At 39.7% G+C, this 19,136-nt stretch overlaps 1 protein-coding gene across 2 annotated transcripts; it reads left to right on the top strand.

Moving 5' to 3' along the window:
- The first annotated feature begins 347 nt into the window (after nucleotides 1-347).
- LOC310768237 (uncharacterized protein) lies at nucleotides 348-18,333 on the top strand. Of its 2 annotated transcripts, none has more exons than XM_083626090.1 (11): nucleotides 348-661; nucleotides 3,098-3,164; nucleotides 6,176-6,208; nucleotides 6,764-6,844; nucleotides 8,106-8,188; nucleotides 8,433-8,559; nucleotides 11,985-12,184; nucleotides 12,845-13,120; nucleotides 14,125-14,346; nucleotides 15,154-15,291; nucleotides 18,004-18,333. In XM_083626090.1, exons 2-11 carry the CDS (start codon nucleotides 3,106-3,108, stop codon nucleotides 18,051-18,053), a joined length of 1,269 nt encoding a protein of 422 aa, XP_083482216.1. In that variant the 5' UTR covers nucleotides 348-661; nucleotides 3,098-3,105; the 3' UTR covers nucleotides 18,054-18,333. The 2 variants fall into 2 exon arrangements, with proteins under 2 accessions (XP_083482216.1, XP_083482215.1); XM_083626089.1 differs by lacking the exon at nucleotides 348-661 and adding an exon at nucleotides 797-896.
- The last annotated feature ends 803 nt before the right edge of the window (nucleotides 18,334-19,136 follow it).

Below are 19,136 nucleotides of genomic sequence, written 5' to 3'. Positions count from 1 at the left end.
CTTTCTATTCTTGTTACGAAAAAAGCACGCCTAGACATTCCGTTGTTGCGCCCACAATCTAGGTTTAAGGGACATTTAGCCCCTAGCTTTCATATATAAGTTTCTGTTTTGGACTAGGACTGGGAAGAAGAGGCAGGATCAGATCCTTTGCTGCTATTGTACTGTATTCGCACTCTTGACTGAATGACGTTCCTGTCCTTTGTAAGCCCCACTGGAAGAAAGGCGGCTGAGGAACATTTCGAATCAACAAGCCCGCTAAGCGTGCATAGGGATGCGTTTTGAGACCGGGGAGTCGCCGCAGACTGCCGTGCCGTTGCCATGGAAACCAAGCAGGCCGCGGCCTAGCTCAGCCGCGGCGCCGGGGGCGCTGTGCGCGTGTAATGGCCGCCCTTCGCTTTCGGCCCTCGGGCTGGCAGGCAGGCGCACGAAGGATGCTCCGCCCCGCGGAAGAGGAGGAGCCGGGGATGGGCGGTAGCGTGTTTGTCTTTGATTCACGCCGCCGCCGCTGCCGCTGTTGTTGCCACCGCTGTTGTTACCGCCCCGGCCGCGCTCCCTCCCAGTTTCCTCCTGACTGTGTTTCATCTGCGGGAAGGGAGAGAAAAGGTTGAGGCCGTTTCGGGGGGCGGCGGCGGCGGAAGAAGATTCGTGAAGCCTTGAACGTGTGAGTTGGGACGGGGGGGGGCTCGACTGGGAAGAGGGTAGCAAGGCGGCGATTCGAGGTGGGGAAGTGGATTGCATATTTGTTCCGCATTACTCCCCAGGTCTCTGGGTTGTTTATAATCACCATTGTGTTTTTCTTCATCCGTCCTTTATGCCAGGAACTCAGGGTGGCATAACATGGTCCTCCTCCTTCTCCCTTCCTCGCTACCATGTTATTCTCACAACAGTCCTACGAGGTAGAAGCTCACCCAAAGAGCTTTTGCTTTTGGGGGGATGGGTTTGAGTAGAGATTTGAAGCTGGGTCTTCTTGTTCCTAGTCTCACATGCTTAACTGAAGTGGTGCATCGGCTCATTATTTGTTTGTTTTAGTCTTTATATCCAAGCTTTCCTCCAAGGAGCTCAAAATGGTGTACCTAGGCCTCCTCCTCCTTCCCTTTTTACCCCTATGAAGTAGGTTAGGTAGTTTAGGCTGAAAGGGAGTGACTGGCTGAGGTCACCCAGTGAGGATTGAAATCTTGGTCTCCCAGGTCCAGTGCTGTAACCATGCTGGCTCTCAATAACATTTGGTATTGGGGAGGCACACCAACGCACAATCCACAGCAAAACTGTTAAGATGCTCTACCATTAAAAATCCAAAACAGAATGAGACTCTTGCAAATCTTTTCCAACTATGAGCCTTTGAAGAAACTCAACGTGAACCATTTCCTATTCCTCTCCTCCACACCCATACTGAAATTTTTTGGCTAAAAAATAAAAAATATTTTGGCAAAAAGACCCTTGTGGCTTTAGAGTGGGAAGCCTTCGACTCCTGCTCTCCCTCCCAGCAACCCCCACCCATTGCTGCTTTTATTCTAAGCTGCCTTTTCTAGGTGTTAGATTCAGGTAAGTAGCTGTGTTGGTCTGACATAGTTGAAATATATATAAAAAAATTAAAAAATTGTCCAGTTGCACCTTAGAGACCAGCTAAGTTTGTTCTTGGTATAAGCTTTCGTGTGCATGCACACTTCTTCAGATACAGTACACTGAAACAGAAGTCACCAGACCCTTATATATAGTGGGAGGGTGGGGTGGGGTTTTTCTCAGGAGGGTAGTAAGAGATGGGTGATTGACTCAATGGGTATGGTAAACCTGTTGACGACTGTTAACAACTGAACAGGAATCCAAGGATAAATGGACATAAATCTGACATCAGAAATCACAAGACAGAGAAGCCAGTAGGAGACTACGTCACTCTCTCAGGACATTCAATACAGGATCTCAAAGCAGCTGTCTTATTACAAAAGAATTTCAGAAACAGACTTGAAAGAGAAGTTTATGAATGTCAACTTATCACTAAACTGAAAACTATGGGGAGACCTGGTCTCAATATAGATATTGGATTTCTGTCTCATTATATATGCTGATCATCTGCATACTATCCCTTGCTTTTTCCTGTAGGACTAATTGCAGTCGTTAACAGCAAATTCCTGGGCTGGCTTATGCAAACCTACCTGGCTAAGCTAAGGCTATCAAGAGCTTCTTGCCCCAGGTGTGAGCCATGGGCTCTTGCCACCCATTGGCAGAGAGAGGGAGGCAGGCATCCAGCTTTTGTAACAATATTTATATATTTGGCAGAATATGTATTACATGTCCTCTTCCTCTGCTTAATCAAAGAATCTCCAAATCCCTCCCTGCTATCTTTATCTATATTTGCGCTGCTTTGTGTGTTTTTTGCACAATGTATGTAATCGTGTTTGAACTGGTAGCCTGCAATTATATGCAGCATTTTGTGGACTGAAGTTCCCCAGAGAGGGTAAGAGTGTGTTTTTTCTGCGCTGTTGTGATGGAAAAACATAAGGCATCATTCCTTATTGGAGAAGCAATTTTTTTTTTTTGAGTGGAAAAGAACAGAAAGTTCAGTCCACAACCTGTCTCTTCATTTAGGTGGGATCTGCCCACCCCCAAACAATATCCCATGTAAGCTAGACTATCGTGGTGCATAAACACATAAAAATATAGTTTCAAGAAGGTCACATACCATGGGGGAATTTCTAAATTCATAAACCTTTCAGTTAACCTGACTTGGGAAAAGACATTTCTAATACTAAATATTAATAGACTTTGAATGTGAACCTGGAGACTCCCTCAAAATAAATGACATTAGAAAGCAAGTCTACTTGACCCAGTATCCTGGTAATATTTTTTGCAGTTCCTTCACTTTTTTGTGAGTGAAAAGGTGAATATAGTTAATGAACAAGTTAATTTGGAGTAAGAAAATGTCTTGAACATTTGGCCTTTGTTTCATTTCAGATATGAAGTGATAGTCTGAAGGAAACGTGGTTAACTGTGTCTTTATTGGTGTAATGGTTGTCATGTGAAGAGAAGGTCTGTGAAATATTTTTATTTTGGAAATAATTCACCCTGATGAAAATAATAGTTTCCCCCCCCCCTCATATAGAAACTGAAATGTCTTCGTGGGTCAAAGTAACTACAGATCAAGCACAAACACCTGTTCCAGAAAAGAGGTAAAATAAAATTGCATTATCTGTTTGTTCTTCTACAGTTAAAAATGATTGGTTGGAATTTAATAATCCCAGAAGCTGTAGTTAAATTGTTTTACTACTACTTCTACTTCAGAGTTAGTAAAATGCTCTTAATTATTTAGTCGAAGGGTGGAAAATCTGTGGCACTCCAGATGTTATTGGATGCCAACTTCCATTAGCCCCAGCCTGCATGAGTAATATTCAGGGATGATGAGAGCTGGTCTAACAACATCTGGAGGGGCAGAACTTCCCTGCCCCTGCTTTACTCCCAATTTAATGATCATTTCCTTTTAAAAGCAACACAGTATATGTTTCTAAGTGCTCTGCTAAATACTTTGAAGTTGACATTTAATAATACAAGAGATAATCCCATTGATGTCATTCAGAATTCTGTGCATAAATGTAAATGCAATTATAAAACCTTTAGAAACTACAGGCGAAATTCACTTAAAGGGCTTCCACTTGCGCAACAGGGCTTTCTACCCCTCTCCTGCCTGCACCCGCCCAAAAAGTGGTTCTGGGGGTGTCAGGAAAACCCCCAGATCAGGATGTAATGGGGGGAGCGTTCTGTCTGGCAATCTGAAATGATTGTGCAGTCCAAACATTTGTTACAGTCCATGTGGAATTCTACCCCATAAATATATTATGGTCACATCCTATCACCCCCCTCCACCTCGTTAGTGACAGGTATTTGCCTTAGTTCAAGTCAGACATTTGGTCTCCAGCTCAGTGCTATCTACCGCTGTGCTGACTGGCCACAGCTTTCCAGGGTTTCATACAGAACTCTTTGCCAGGCCTTCCTGGAGATGCTCGAGATGGAAGCTTCTGCATTCAGAGCATGTGCCCCTCTACAATCTTGTTCTCATTTCTCATTTCAAGTCCTGTAGTGACTACCCACGCAGTGAAGAGGATGTTACCATGTGGCAGCATGGAAAATGCAGGGTGAGGGGGGCACTGTAATATTATTTAAGTACGTTAAATAATAACAGCCTTTATCTCATGGCATGATCAGTTGCCATGATTACTGGTAACCACGCAGTGAGGTTATAAACAACCACCAAACAATGTTTGGCCTTCTGCAACTACTCTCTCTTCTAGAATTGAGTGAGATGAGGAAAGCAAGTAGAATTTTAAAAAATGAGACTCTTTCCTTAGTAAGAAACATTTGAGGCAGTTGAAATAAATTATTGGTGAGAAGAAAAAGCATTTGCTGTACTGGGTTTACTGAATAATATTACCAATCTCCCTTCTGTTTTAGAAGCTAATAATAGTTTTCTCAGCTCATTGCTAGCAACTGGTGCACTGATGAGATAACCTTGACATTTTAAGATGGAACCTCATAAGTAGTTACCTCAAGTATATTTCTTACGTGAAAAAGCAGCTCCCTGTTGCTGCTTTGCACCAGCAAATGGCTGTTATTATCACATACTCCTTGGCAACACTGCTTGTCCTGGGGGGTTTATCCCACCTTGTTTTCTAGTTGCTTCAGTACACCAACTAGCACATGCCAAATAAATGTATTGCACAGTGGGACATTTCTGTACCAACAAGGATTACTTGAAGAGTAACTTTACTTGGAGTAAGAGATTGGAGTTGTGTGCTATATTTAGTACCATTACATTGTTGGGCAGTATAATGAACACTGAGTTTCTTGGCCTCTTGGGCTTTATATGTTTGTGTATTTAGATGGAAGCTCTGCTTAAAGAGTTCAGAATGATGCTTCTTATGTTCAAAGTTAAGCTAATTTCTTCATCAGAACTGAATTTGTTTTTATCTGTCCTTTAGCTATAGTTAACAGCAAATGAGGCAAGACCAAGCAGCTGTCATCCTTATGCTGTCTCTGATACTTGACATAACTTTCCAGACTATACATCTGTTGTCCTTTTTTCTTTTGGATGGGTTTCTCTACCCAACCTGTGCAGACTTCAAATCCAGCAGCTTAAACAAATATGTGTAGCACAGCTGGATTGCTGAGTTCATCTGGAAGGGGGCAGGAAAGGGTGGTTGCACTATTTGTGTCTTTCCCCGTGATATGGCTTCTAGACTTAGAATATAATATTACATTGTAGTGGTTCAAGGAAATCAAGTGATAATTCATTGACATGAGTAGCATGCTGCAGCTTCCTTAAATCATCATATCTCTTACTTATTATTTTTCTTCTCTTAATGCTTTATGATGTTAAATAGTTTCTTTTTTACACTGTTGAAAGTCTATTATGTTTGAGTTGCTCTATAGCTATCCCTCTCTAGGTTCAGACAACCTCTTTCCCAAGAAATCAGATTGTTGAACATTATCCTTCCTGTTCAGAACCAGAATAAGCATTTCTTAAGATGTCTTGCTTCCAACTGGGTTTCTGATGCATCATGTTTTCACCTTTTTCTTTTAATAGATGGTCCCATTGTAAAAAAAAAAATGCACTTAAGTATTTCTTCATTTAAGAGATCAGAATTTAGTATGTCTTGGGTTGTAACTTTTTGTAAGATACCCTCAGACTTTTCATAGACCAATCTATTACACCTTTATTATCTTGTATATTTAATTCCTCCCATCCTCCAAGAGCATCAAAATATTTCATTGATAATTATTTGAGGGATTTTTTTCTAACATTTTACATTTATGATATATACTTCTAGGTGAATTTCTGTGCACTTCTATGTGTATGTGAGTCATGCACCTTATTTTTCTGATTTTAAGTTTTTAAAAATTGTTTTTAATATTGTTTTTTTTTAGGGTGAATGGTAGGTAATAATAAAAAAGAATATTAATACAGACAATACTGGCTTCTGTTCTTCCCCCATTTTTAAAAATACATAGTAATTTCATATTTCATCCTTTCAGCTTATCATTCTGTCTTAAAGCATTTGGGATTTATAAGGTCTTCATATTCTAAGACAGTTTGCACCTTTTACTTCTACAGTGATGTAATTAATGACAGATGCTTGCAGCATATCTTCTGCATAAGTTAACCTACTTTTTTCCACTTTGGGTCTAGGCATAGACCTGGATGGATTCCACGACTTCTAGAGTAAGTAATCCTCAATGTTTTAATCATTTAAAATACTTTTTTTAAAAAAACCTTCAAATAGTTTGATAGTTATGTTGTCTTTTTACATTTAAATATAAAAAGGAGACATTGCTTGTGCTGCTGTTGTTTTTTTGAATTAGCTTCTTCTCTGATTCACCCTACTAGCATTTGTTATCCTAGATCAGTTGTTTAACTTTGTGGTTCTGTTTTGAGGGGAAAGAGTACACAATTTCTCCGGCAGTTACATTTTTGGGTAGAAAAATAAGCATAGGAAGCCAATACCAGTTGTGCAAAGGGTCAGTACAGTGGAGCAGCTCATTAGCCTATCACACTTTCTCTTTTCAGAGTGTGGTTGTATTTCCATGAGTATCCATAAGTGGCCAGCAGGCAAAGCTGGCTGAGGAATCAACCACCTAGTGGGATTTCTGGTAAATAACTGCACATAGATGAACCTGGCATTTTACTATATTGTAAAAGTAGAACTGAGCTTTCCAGAAGAGGTGCAAACAATGGCAATCCAGCATCTTAAATATGTTACAATTTTGTGCCTTACAGCATAAATCCTTACAAAACCTTTCAGAAGAGCTCTTACTCGTCTCCAGAGGGTTATTCGAAGGACTATGAAGATGCTAACAGGTTAGAGGGTTTTTCCTCAGTACTTATTTGAATAATAACCTGACCCCATCCCCAAAGCTCAAAGAAGATGTGAAACCCAATGTTAACAAATAATCTCATGTCCTAAAATTTCTTCTTTTCATCAGATATGTTGAGACATTTCAGGAAAACTGGGCTATATACTATTTTGAAACAGATACAGACCAATGGATTCAGCACGTAACAGTGTTTTGAAAGTTCAGTGTATTCAATTAGAACGTAGGATTTAAGTATGGTTTCTTTTTACTTGGCTCTTTATGAATTCACTTTAAGGGTATAACATCATATGAAGTTCATACATACACTTTTATTTTTAGCTTTTAGAAAAGGCTGAATTTCCATAATATATTTATTCCCAACACCTAGAAGTGGCTGATCTCAAGCTCTCTTTGAGCATAACTGCTAAAACCAGCCCATATGGCTCTTACATGGTGGCTTTAGGCAGGCGCTGATTCCATGCGAAGCTGTGGCCTTTGCATAGCATAGCATGCCCAGCACCACACTGACCAGACAGTTTCTCATGCCATGAGAGTACCCTAAATTTGGGAGGACCACAGCTCCGTGGTAGAGCACATGCTCAGCATGCACAAGGTCACAGGTGCATTTCCTGACATCTCCAGTTAGAAAAGGAAGGATAGCAGTTGGTGTGTAAAACTGCTGTCTTGAGATGTTGGAAAGTGGCTGCCAATCAAAGTGGATGATGCCGACAAATAAGTACCTGAGTCTTGCCTGCTACAAGCGAATTTCCTGTGCTCTAAAATTGCACCTAGATATGTGCTATATACATTCAGTTTAGAAGGTGATTTACAATTCAGTTTGAAGCAAATACCAGCAGTTAATCTCCTAAACAAATTGAATCAAATGGGGGGGGCGGACAGCAGCCCAAGAGCCACAGGTACACATAACATGCACACATGTTATATATATATAATGCCATGTGATTTATTTATTCTTTATTTTATACCTTCATATTATTAAACATTGATTCAAATGTTCAATCAAATGCCTCCCTCAACAATATTACCAGGACACCCCACTATGCCCTTGTCTTCTGGGGTCCCAATTAGCTGTATCACTGGTATAAGCATTGCACTAAGTGACCAGCAGCGTGCTTCATCAAGAAAAATGTTTATACATTAATCACACGCCCCAGTATGAGAAGGTAAAGAGAGAGAGTACTCTTCAAAAACAGGAAGTTTTATTTTAACTCTGCTTGATTCACTTTTGTGTCTTGTATGGTTAGCTTTGAAGAACTCTTTGGGCAGCAATATCATCCATCAACAGGGAATGAAGATAATTATGAGAGATACCAATATTCTCAAAAAGGTAAGAGAGAGTTTCTCTGGCGGCTTGCACCGATGATCAGTGATAGGCATGTCAAATATCATTGGCTTCTGTTTCTCAGTCCTGTGGGCCAAGATGCCTGTTATGTATTCCTAAATTCTGACTGTTTACTTGGGAGCTATTAAAATGTGTTGACTTGCCTACCCTGAAATTGCAATTGTCTTAGCAAGGAGAGGGTGTAGTCCTTTAAGCAACTCCACTTCAGCCTGTCTGCGTATCTCTTTAGATGATGACTACACAAAGGACGTTCTTCGGGACAAGCTGTACTTGCAGTTTTACCAGCAGTTAAAGAAGGAGTACGACAAAGACCGACCTTCAGACTGTGTCATTGTTTCCATCAGCAAGGATCAAGCGTGAGTTTGTTTTTAAAGATGTACTTAAGGATTCAAGCTGAGCTGTGAACTAACATCTTAATGTGTAATTTGGTTTTGAGCAAATACAGCTAATCTTTTTAGGATTTCTCTGCTTCCATACCAAAATTTTACCTGAAATGGTACCAGCTGTGACAGTTATGCAAGCCTAAAGCCTGTACTACATGGGATAGCAGCAGGGGTGTGTCTTTAAAGTTGGACCTGCCTTATTTGCATGTAAGGAGAGATATTAAAGGGACATGCCAAAACTTTCCCTCAGGTTCTTTTCTTCTTAGCTGTGTTGGTATTTGAGCCTCCCTGGGAAAAGCACTTAGTGGCATGGGCAGTGGGGATAAAAGTAATGGGGGTCAGCTCCTACCACCCACATTCTTTGTGCCCTTTAAACAACCCCTCCCCCCAAAAACTGATTTGTATAGTGTGGCAGACTTTCATTTAAAGATGTGGGCCTGCCATGATCCAGTGCAGTTTGGGGCTTAATTTGTGTGCTTCTTGAAGCTGTTACTTTTGATTACCAGTTTTGATTACTGTTAAAGGTCGCTTTAAACAGTGTTGCAGTGTTGTTAATTTGTATCACGGTAAATACAGTCTTTATCCATCAACTAGCAGGTTGCATATATGTGTTCCCCCCCTTTGATTTTCTTGTATCTTTTTGTGAACCGCTTTGAGGCTTTTTTTGCTTTTTTACAGCCAAGCGGTCTATAAATTTTATGACATTAATAATTAATTTTGAATCCAATTCTCCACGTATATCCCACCCCATACTCCTCTGAATCTTAAATGTACAATATGAACCAAGAGAAGTTTCTCTTTTTTTGTCTATTAAATACTATAAGTGCTTACATTAAGAGATTATTCTGCAATCTTAAAGTTTCCATTTATAAACCCACTTTTTCCTTGATCGCCCAAACAGAAATTTGATGTTCCCATAATGTAGTGCTGGTAATTAGACTTTAAAAAACAGCAACACACTTTCTCAACATTTCAACACTTTTTAAGATTAACGTTTGAATGACAAACTAAGCTGAATGAATCTTGTTCACGAAGCATACTCTAGGTTTACAGGACTGTGGGTTTTCATAAAGTTGGTAGTCTGGCATCCTGTAAGATTGTTTAATCAATTAGATTGTACTGTTATTGAGTACTGAGTGTTTATGTAAGCCGACTTGGAATGCTAGGAACTTCAATAAGCATATCAGCACCTGATATTTAACATTCTAGGTTGCGTCTTAAAATAGCTTTTACTTCTTTTATATTCTTCTTAAAACAAAATACATATTTATAGTCTTGTACTCAACTACTTGTTAAAACCTTTCGTTGTTTTTAACATTTTGGTGTGGCCCCTGCCCGGAATATTTTCTAATACAAAGGGTGTCTATCAGTTCAAGACAAATATGATGCTTCTGCTTCTAAGCAATGAAATTTCCATGATATTTCAACCAAGTCTTTCTCACTTTGTCATTCCAACCTGACTCTTCAGTCTGTTATAATATTAACTAGAGCTTCTTAATTTGCTCTGAAACCACCCCACTGAAAACTATTTTCTGATTCTCCACATAATGGTCAAGCATATTTTGAGTCAAAACAGTAATGGTCATCTCTTTTAAAGTGCCACAGTTAGCTGTAGGCTTTCACTGAAAAAGTTACCAGCATAATTTGAACACCTTATTCACTGAAAGTATATTGAATCTGTGTGATGATGTTTAAGCATGCCTTAAATATTCTTAACTTTCCCTTGGATATTATACTAATAAGAAAAATATAGGGTGGTTGTATTAGATTTTTTGCTTTGCTTTAGTAAGCGATTTCCATGACCTCTTCTAATTTCCCATCCAGTAGCACATGGAAATGTTGAATACATTTCTGCCTTTCATCCATTGGGCCGCTAATATTACTAGCAGATCTTGGGAGTCCATAGAGCGGGATATATTGGAGATATCAATCATTTGGGTCTCTCGTTAGACCTCTTCCTACAATCTTCAGAACACGAGCACCTTCCTTTCTGGTTGAATGACCGCCTCCCTTTTTAAATCCAGAAGAGTCATTGCAAAGTAACACTTACTAAAACGTTTGCCCAAATGTAATAAAATGTTAGTTAGCAACTGTTCATACTTTCTCAGGTAGCTGAGGTTAATGCATGTCTTTAAAGCTCTCTAATATTGTACTTTCTATTAATTTCAACATTGGCAATTCATTTTACACTTCATGGACACAGACTTTTAACATCACAGTGCGTGTTCTGTGCATAGTACCTATATTTTATATTGCTGAAGCTCCAGGTATGTGAACCAACATATATTACAAAGGCTGGGGTACCCATAGTTAATCACATTATATCATCCTGGCTGGCACTCAGTGCCATCTAACTGGATAAACTTGAGTGTTTTGCCCACATGATTTTATCTTTTTATCTTGGTTGTAAAATTAAAGCCTTTGAAATTGTTTTCCTGTCCATATTTAGCACGGAATGACCCAGATTGAGAACCTAGTTGCATTGCCATGATTTCATAACACGAAAGGTGTTTTTTGTTTATAAAGTGCTAGTAAAAGTCAAAGAATACATGTACTGCCATAACCAGGTGGTAATTTTCCTAAATACTTTGATATTTAATTCTTGCTGTCCTACCAATTTGGATTCAAAAATACATTTAAAATAACAGAATATAAAGTTGACATGTCTTCACATACGCATTATCAATTATGGTGCAATTAATCACACAGTGATAAACAAATTTCCATACACACCTGTTTCCAAACCCCACAAATTCCTATTTTACAGGTGTTCATGAGTCCACACTTAAGTGTATTTTGTCCAAATGTTCCTTGACGCCAAGCGGTTTTGCAGCTTAACAGTAACTGGAAAATTGAACCCATGTATCCCAGTTCAGGACTCTATGCAGCCTTGCTTGAATGGATTCCTCAGGCAGCCAAAGGCTTTGCTATTCAGTTTGGTATGATAAAGAAATCTGTGTTTCCCAAAAAGGAAAACTAAATGAAAATAAGAAGAGTATTGCCTCACCAACAAGTGTATATCAGTATAGAGCATATAGTTAAAAAGTATAATTGAAAATCATAATATGTTGTCAGACACTCTTAACATTCAATTATAGCTTCCAACCCTAAGCTCTGTATATACCCTGCAGTTGGGATAGGCTTTGTTCACAATGAAGCTTCCATTTGCATAAACAACTGCTCAGTTATTGTTTAAGTCCACCATCCAAACCAGATCTGCTCACTCTTCCCAGTTCCAGTGGGTTGCCTGAATCCCAAAGGAATACTGTTGACATAACAAGTCTGGTACTCTTGAGTCTTCTCCGTGCACACATAATGGCAGCGACTAGAACACTGGCACTAATATTTGGGGAGGAATTATTTGTAAAATAACCTGCTTCTTCTTTTTTTCCTTCAAGGGAATATTCAACAGCCATAGGCCATCGGTTGCAGGATCATGGCCTTGTTGTGGAAATGATATACCTTACATCTGAATCAGGTCTTACACGTGCCCTACAAGAAGTTAAAAATGATGGTTCCCCATTCTGTGTTCTTGTTGAACCATCTAACGTAACACTTTCCTCTTGCACCGTAATCATGCTTCATCAGTCTATCAAAAGTAAGTTTAGATTCATTCAGAAACGGTCCCCATTCATAATATGCTATCTAGATCTCCTCCTCAACACATATACAATATTAAAACATGTCACAAGTTGGAATAATACTTCTAACTGAAAATTAATACTGCTTCACAAAACTGCTGAATGTGCTGAGGAACACTTTTTACATTTATTAAATATTCATACAGTTGTAAACCCTTTCTACACTGAGCAAAATTTATTTCATCTTACTGGAGGGTGTTTTTGTACACTTCTCAGATTTCGCCTTCTGTCTGAAACAATAAAGTAAACCATTGGATTGGGTATTTTCTCTGGATCTTAAAAAGCAAACAAACCCACCTTCAACACTAATTTCTTAGAACTGTTCCTCTATTTAGAAAAGTTTTTGTAAAATTGTTCCAAGCATGAAATTAACTTACTTTAAATGAACACACAAATGAGATCTCAATAGTTAAATGTGCACATTACACTTAATAGAACTGAGCATGTTTGTGTTGAATCATGAACATATAACATTCAGTTAAAAATATAAATTTGCTCGTATTGAAACAGACGTTGACTTTGAACTTCAGAATAATGGTTCAGGAACACAGCAGTTTTGTGTTTGGTTTTGTCTTGATGTAACCTTTTAAAAAGCAAGGTATCTCTCTTCTCTATAGTACACCGTAATATGCCCATGGAGGATGCATTGGCTCTGATAGCTAAGGCGTTTGAGAAAATTTGTGCTGAGCGCGAACAACAGGAACGCACAGAGATTTCACACAAAGCAGCTGATCTGGCGAATGACTACCTAGAGCGGGATCTCTATGACAGTTACCATGTGCCTCTAGGCATTAGACATCTCCTCTTTCTGTTAAGTGAGGGAAAACATTTGTATATGGAAGAATTGAACTCAATAAGTGACTTCCTGAAGACCAGGAGAAATAAGCTTGAAGGTATTCATTACTTTCCCACCTGTTCCCCAAGAATGTCCCTATAAATCCCACTATTTTAAAACGGGCTCTTGGTTAAAACTTATATTAAAAATAATAATCAAAATATGGAATGTAAAGGTTAATCCTACCCCATCCCCAAGCCATAAAATCTTACTTCTTACTGTGAACACTTAATGTGAACACTTCTTAAAACTACCTTGCTCTTTTTTTGGCTTTGTAGACATAGTTTTATAATGTGGTATTGGTGGGTAATATTTCCAGCAGGTCTTGCCTGGGTGTGTGTTGGTGGTTAAAATGAATCCAGACTCTCACATGTACATCACATGACATGCATGCACACAGCTCTTCTTTACACAGTGACCCTTGTTTCCAGCTAGGCCTTCAAAGCATGTTGTTACTGCTGTGCAAGAAGACAGTTTTTAAAAGTCCCATTCATACACTAGCGGGGGGAAACTGCGTGTTTTTATCGTGTGACAGGGCTTTTACTGTTGCTTGCTAAGTTCTTAATGATGGAAAGCAGGAATTAAGCTACTTAAGGAGCAGCAACCACATTATGGGGTGACAAGAAGTATTCCATGGAAGAGCCCCAGGCCAGTGTGGAAAAACAGTCTTAAAGAGCAAGCACTTCCATTGTTCGTTGCCACCCTCTGGTAACCATCACATTTCACGTGGCAAAAAGACATTACACTTATAACAAGTTATTAAATTAAAATATGAAACCTTAATATTCGCGAAAACAATGGCAGACCCCGACCCCTTTATTATGTTCTGCAAACTGAAGAGTTCAGAAGCTCAGTCCTTAAAATAAATTAAACTTACGTCTGTAAATCTAACTTGAGGCGTCTTTAAAAGATCTGAGGTATTTCCCTGAGGGGAAAAAGTAGGTAGTTAAAGAGTGTGTTATTCCCATAAACCAGAGGCAAACTACAGTCTTTGCTTTTAATAAATCGGGTGTTCACTAATCATTGTGTGTTGCTTGCTAACTCTTGGTTCTCCTAAACCAGGCTTTGTTGCAGAAACAGACCCTTTAGCTGTTGCAGCTGAAGACACGGTGTATCCAGCAAGTGTCCGGCCAAGCACTAGTGCTCTCCCCCAGACTCTAAGCAAACCCCCACCCCTTCTTCCAACTCCTGGCCGGAATTCTGTGTTAGGCCAGTCATCTGTATCTTCAGCTAAGCCAGCTTTGTTGGGTGAAAGACCGTTGACAGGTCTTCTTCCCACACCAGGTTGGTAACCCTGTTAACTGTATTGATGTTTTATTAAAATTTACAGTGAAGCAGGGAGAGGAAAGTGGAAATAGAAGGGTGGGTGCGGTTGATGGTTAACTCTGGGATAAGACCTAAGGTGAGATGAGAAACCCAGGGTAACTAACAGTGAAACTTAATTGGTCCACCAGAAATGTTAAAATATGCATTGTACATACATACATGCTACATATGCAGTGTAATATCACTCTTTGAATCAATTTCTTTAAAAACAAAAAATCCTTTGGATAAGGCCTACTGGAAGATAACTATATGAAAAACTACCTCCTTCAATATGAGCATGCCCAGATATTGTAGTTAATCAGCAGAGGCTGTTCTCTGCATCTGCTAGCACCAGAGGCAAGTTGGGCAGGCACACGAGAGAGGGCCTTTTCAGTGGTTGCACCTACACTGTGGAACTTCTTTCCTAGAGAACCTCGGTTGGTGCCTTTTCTGACCGCTGACCATTAAGTGAAAACATTTATTAAGACAGGCCTACTGCTTGTTGAATTGATTATATTCTGCTGGTAGGCGATAGTAGGTGCTTTATATTCGGCTGCTGTTTCTATCTTACCCTGCTTCTTAGCTGCTAGTTGTGCAACTTCTTGGTATATTATTACATACTAATCATTGATATATGTTAGCAGCATGGGGTGCATATTTGTGAAAAGGCAGGATAGCAACCATAGTGAAATTAAGTAATAATTTCTAGTTTGAGTGACCAATTAATAAATAAATGTTGGCCATTTCCCCCCATTCCACGCTTTCTTCTTCCCTCTTTCCAAACAGGGCTGGCTGGCCCAAAGGGCAACCCTCCGCCACTTCTGATAAAGTCTGCTAAAAGACCAGTCCACCTACCTCCATCTCCACATCTGCCTGCAAAGCGGCCACTGCTTAGTGGCAGACCGGGCTTGCTGCCAACACCAGGTGAGAGCTGGGTAAGCTTGGTGCTGAATGCACAGGAATGAAAGGTGGTCATTTTGCACTTCCAATAAACATTTCCCCAATTCATGAAATGGGGTATGGAGTAGTGGGCAGCCTGGTGAACTTCACCAAGGGTTCAAATACCTCCTGGGTGACCCACATTTGGTACTGCAGGAAGGAGCCTTACCCTTGAGCATCCATTCTCTTCATCCACCCCTGCTCTTCGATTCAATTTGCTATTTTCTGCTTGGAGCAAACTGTATTATGTTGTTGCATAAAAACTGGTAAATCACGGTTGGCACTTCCTTTCCAAGAGCTAGGATCACAAGTCAAACTTGGCATTATGTCATTAAACAAGTCATTAAAAGTGTTCCATCCAATATACAAGGTGCATAATGTTATACACATGTTATAGCCTGTTATGTTGCTTTCCTTTCTGTGGGAGTGTGGGGAGAGATTGCTTTCCCTCCTTTGTCAGAGCTGAAGGACAGAAAGAAAGCTTCATTGTCATCCCGCCCCTCCCCAATGGAAGGGTGAGAAGGAAACTCGTGGGGTTCCCAAGTGCCTGATGCTGCTATGTGAAGCGCTGGAAAGATTTTTTTCTTGCTCTTCACACAGCAGTGGTGCATGTTTGGGAACACCATAAGGGTGTTGACTGGTAGGCAGCCACACCCACTTGTCATATTTGGACTGAGAGGGCAATTCTGATGAAGATCTGGCCCTTTATCTGAGCAAAAAAGCTTCCCCATCCTTGCCCAATAGATTTGGAACAACTTCAGTAAGATTTCAAATGTAGATTTCTCATTTCTAGATGTTGATGAAACTGGCTGGGTTAATGGTGACCTTCTTTGCAGAAGATGCGTGCAACATTTAAGTGTGCAAAATTCAGCAACTGCAAACATGATGCTCTAGGACAGTCTTCTGGTGCTTTCCAGATGTTTTGGACTACAATTACCATAATCTCTGTCCACTGATTGGGGTTGAAGGGAGTTCAGAGACCAGCAATATCTGGAGAGGCTCACGTTGGGGACTAAGGAGGGTGTTCCACTATTTTTGTGTGCGTTTAAAACCTTAAAGTCAAACTTCTGTACTACTTTCAAAGTGGTATTATTAATTAAATTTATTGATCACTTTTTTTGCCAAGACAACTAAAAACCACTTGCAGTTCTTTTAAACATATAAGTGCAAACACACATTAAAACTAGCATTAAAAAAACAATCTAAAAGACAAGTCAGTTTTTAAAAACTAGATTAATACATTCCATCTATATAAAAGGACCATAGATAATTAAAAGCCAAAGGCTTGACGAAAGATGAATGTTTTTGTCTGGCACTTAAGCTATGTAACAGTGGTGCTTGGGGATGGCATTCCACAGTTGGGGAGCCACCACTGAAAAGGCCCATTCTCATATTGCCACCCTCTGGACCTCCCATGGTAGGGGCACACGAAGAAGGGCCTCGGATGATGATTGCATGGTCCGGGGACTGGGGAGAGGTAGTGCTTGAGAAAGTAGATCTCTCTTTTTTCCATTCATGCCTACTTCTTCATAATGATTGGAATCTTGAGCTAGGGCTGTAAATCCTTGAATTTACAGGATAGAGAATTGTGCTCACTTGGAAGCTGGAAGAAAATTTTATTCTGAAGCTCAGTGGAGGGAGGTGCTAAACAAATAGTTTGCAATCCTTCTCACACTTTGGCACTTCTTTCAGGGTTCATGACTTTTGTCTAAGATTAATAAAATAAGGAGCCTCAAAGACCAGGATTGCTGTGGCCACTATGGTATTCTTTTTATCCAGTTATACAGTTCCCTGGCTTGATGAATATTATTCAGTCTTGTTATGGCTCTTGCTTCTCTAGATATTCTCCTGAGTCCAAAAGCTTTGCAAAGCTCTGAACTCTTAGTAATTGTCAACTGAAGCAGACTTCATTTATGAGCTAAGCTAGGAGCCAGTTCTTTTTGCATGCATATATTTTTATACTGCACTAACAGCAGTTCATGTTTCATATCAAGTAGCATATGAGAACACCAAACTGTACAGTCCTGTGGATGTGGGCCAGGACTGTGTGCAGTCCATGCCTGCAGCCTTCATGACTGCCAAGAAATATCACGGCAGTGTCTGTTAAAGTTCAAAAGGTCAAACGGGGAATTGCTGCTCTTGGAGCATATCCGCACCTCCCTCCCCAATGCTACCTCATTTTCCAAGAGATCCATTCAGAATTCTGTGAAGTGCCCCAAAATGACTTTTGGAGTAAATTGTGCAAATTTAAGTCCACATTGGCAACTTTTGTGAGATCCCAAGCCTTCACAATCCAGGCTGTTCTGAAGTGTGACTGAACCATAACTTTTCATTGGTCCTGGTTTTTCTGTCTCTGAGTCCAAGCTAATATAAATGAGAGAAGTACACTGATTTAAATGAGAAAATACAGTGAATTTTCAGCACCCTTAGGATTCTGGGAGAGTTGAAGAGAGGCTTGTAGGAAAAACGAGTGCATGCAGAAAGTGACAGCTGCCCTATTCTGGTTTCAGTTTTCCAGTTTGCACTGATAAGTTCTGAAGTAAAGGAATGGTTGGGTTTTTTGTTTTTTGCATTGTATTTTAGTCCAGACAAGAGGCTGTTTTCTCGCATGTAGAAGGCCACTTTGAACATTAAACATGTTCTATAAAAATTAAAGGCTAAGAGTGTTTCACCACTTAACTCTTCTTCATTTCACAGTTGCTAAGGCACAGCATCATTGGGTACCCAAGCCAAAGTTCCTAGCTTGACTGGACACCTGGATTAAATGGAGTACACGGCAGTCCCTGCTTGCATCATCCCTCTTGCAAGACGGCAGCACCTGACAAATGTGTGTTAGTACACCAGACAAGCTTAAATGTGTATTGTTTTCTGTTGTACACTTTCCTGGGTATTTTCTTTCTTTTTTTTTACTTAAGTGGCAGAGTGAAAATAGGTGTTTGTGGAACTATCAGTATTGTAGATTCCCAGTACTAACATTTTTTAAAAAAACCAATATCATCCCAGAATAAAGGACTTATTTCCACAGTTTGTCATTTGATTTCTTTGTGACTTAAGCTCCACTTAGATAATTTGTCTGGTGATAAACTTGTTCCTCTATATATGTAAGCTCCTAGCCAGACTTGAACACTCGTTATGAATACTTCGCTAGCCTTTGGGCCACTCATTATGCTTTTCCAGGAGATCCAGATAAATTAGTTTCCACTGTGTCTGATGTGGCATTGTAAGATTCAGAAAAACTATGGAATAACTTGCCTCACAGACATTTAGCCATAGACTCTCAAAACTAAACATTGCCACAACTTGCTTTATATTACAATATATATATATGCATGCATTACTTGCTCTCTCAAGCATTGCAGGAAATAATATACTCTAATTCCACTTGCTATTTTGCCTTCTTTAAACACAAATCACATATTTGGCCAATGGTAACAGTTGGAACAGTGTTTTTTTTTTTTCTTTCTTAAGGCAGTGTTTGTTACAAACAAATACTTTAGGGCTGCTTTTGCAATATTCAAGGATGCATTCAGTGCTTAAAAACACAAGATAATAAAAAATAAATTACAAAAACTGCTCCAAACCTCTACTCAACAAATTGAGGGCTGCTGATTTCTGATGCACTACTATTGGTGTTAACTACCATTCAAAATGTAAATTTTCACAGGACACTTGCAAGTGTCAACACGTTATTAGTTTTCTCTGTTTCATACTTAATTCCCAGCCCTACTGCATTTCATACATCGTGATGTTTTAATGTCCTATAAAGTACTTTCCAACCTTAATATAACCCCTGGATGTTGCACTGGCTTATTGGGGAAGACAGTGGTCTT

Source organism: Podarcis filfolensis (genome assembly GCF_964270895.1).
Source record: "Podarcis filfolensis genome assembly, chromosome: 8".
Taxonomy (NCBI): Eukaryota; Metazoa; Chordata; class Lepidosauria; order Squamata; family Lacertidae; genus Podarcis; species Podarcis filfolensis.
This window is presented reverse-complemented; position numbering and strand designations above follow the sequence as displayed.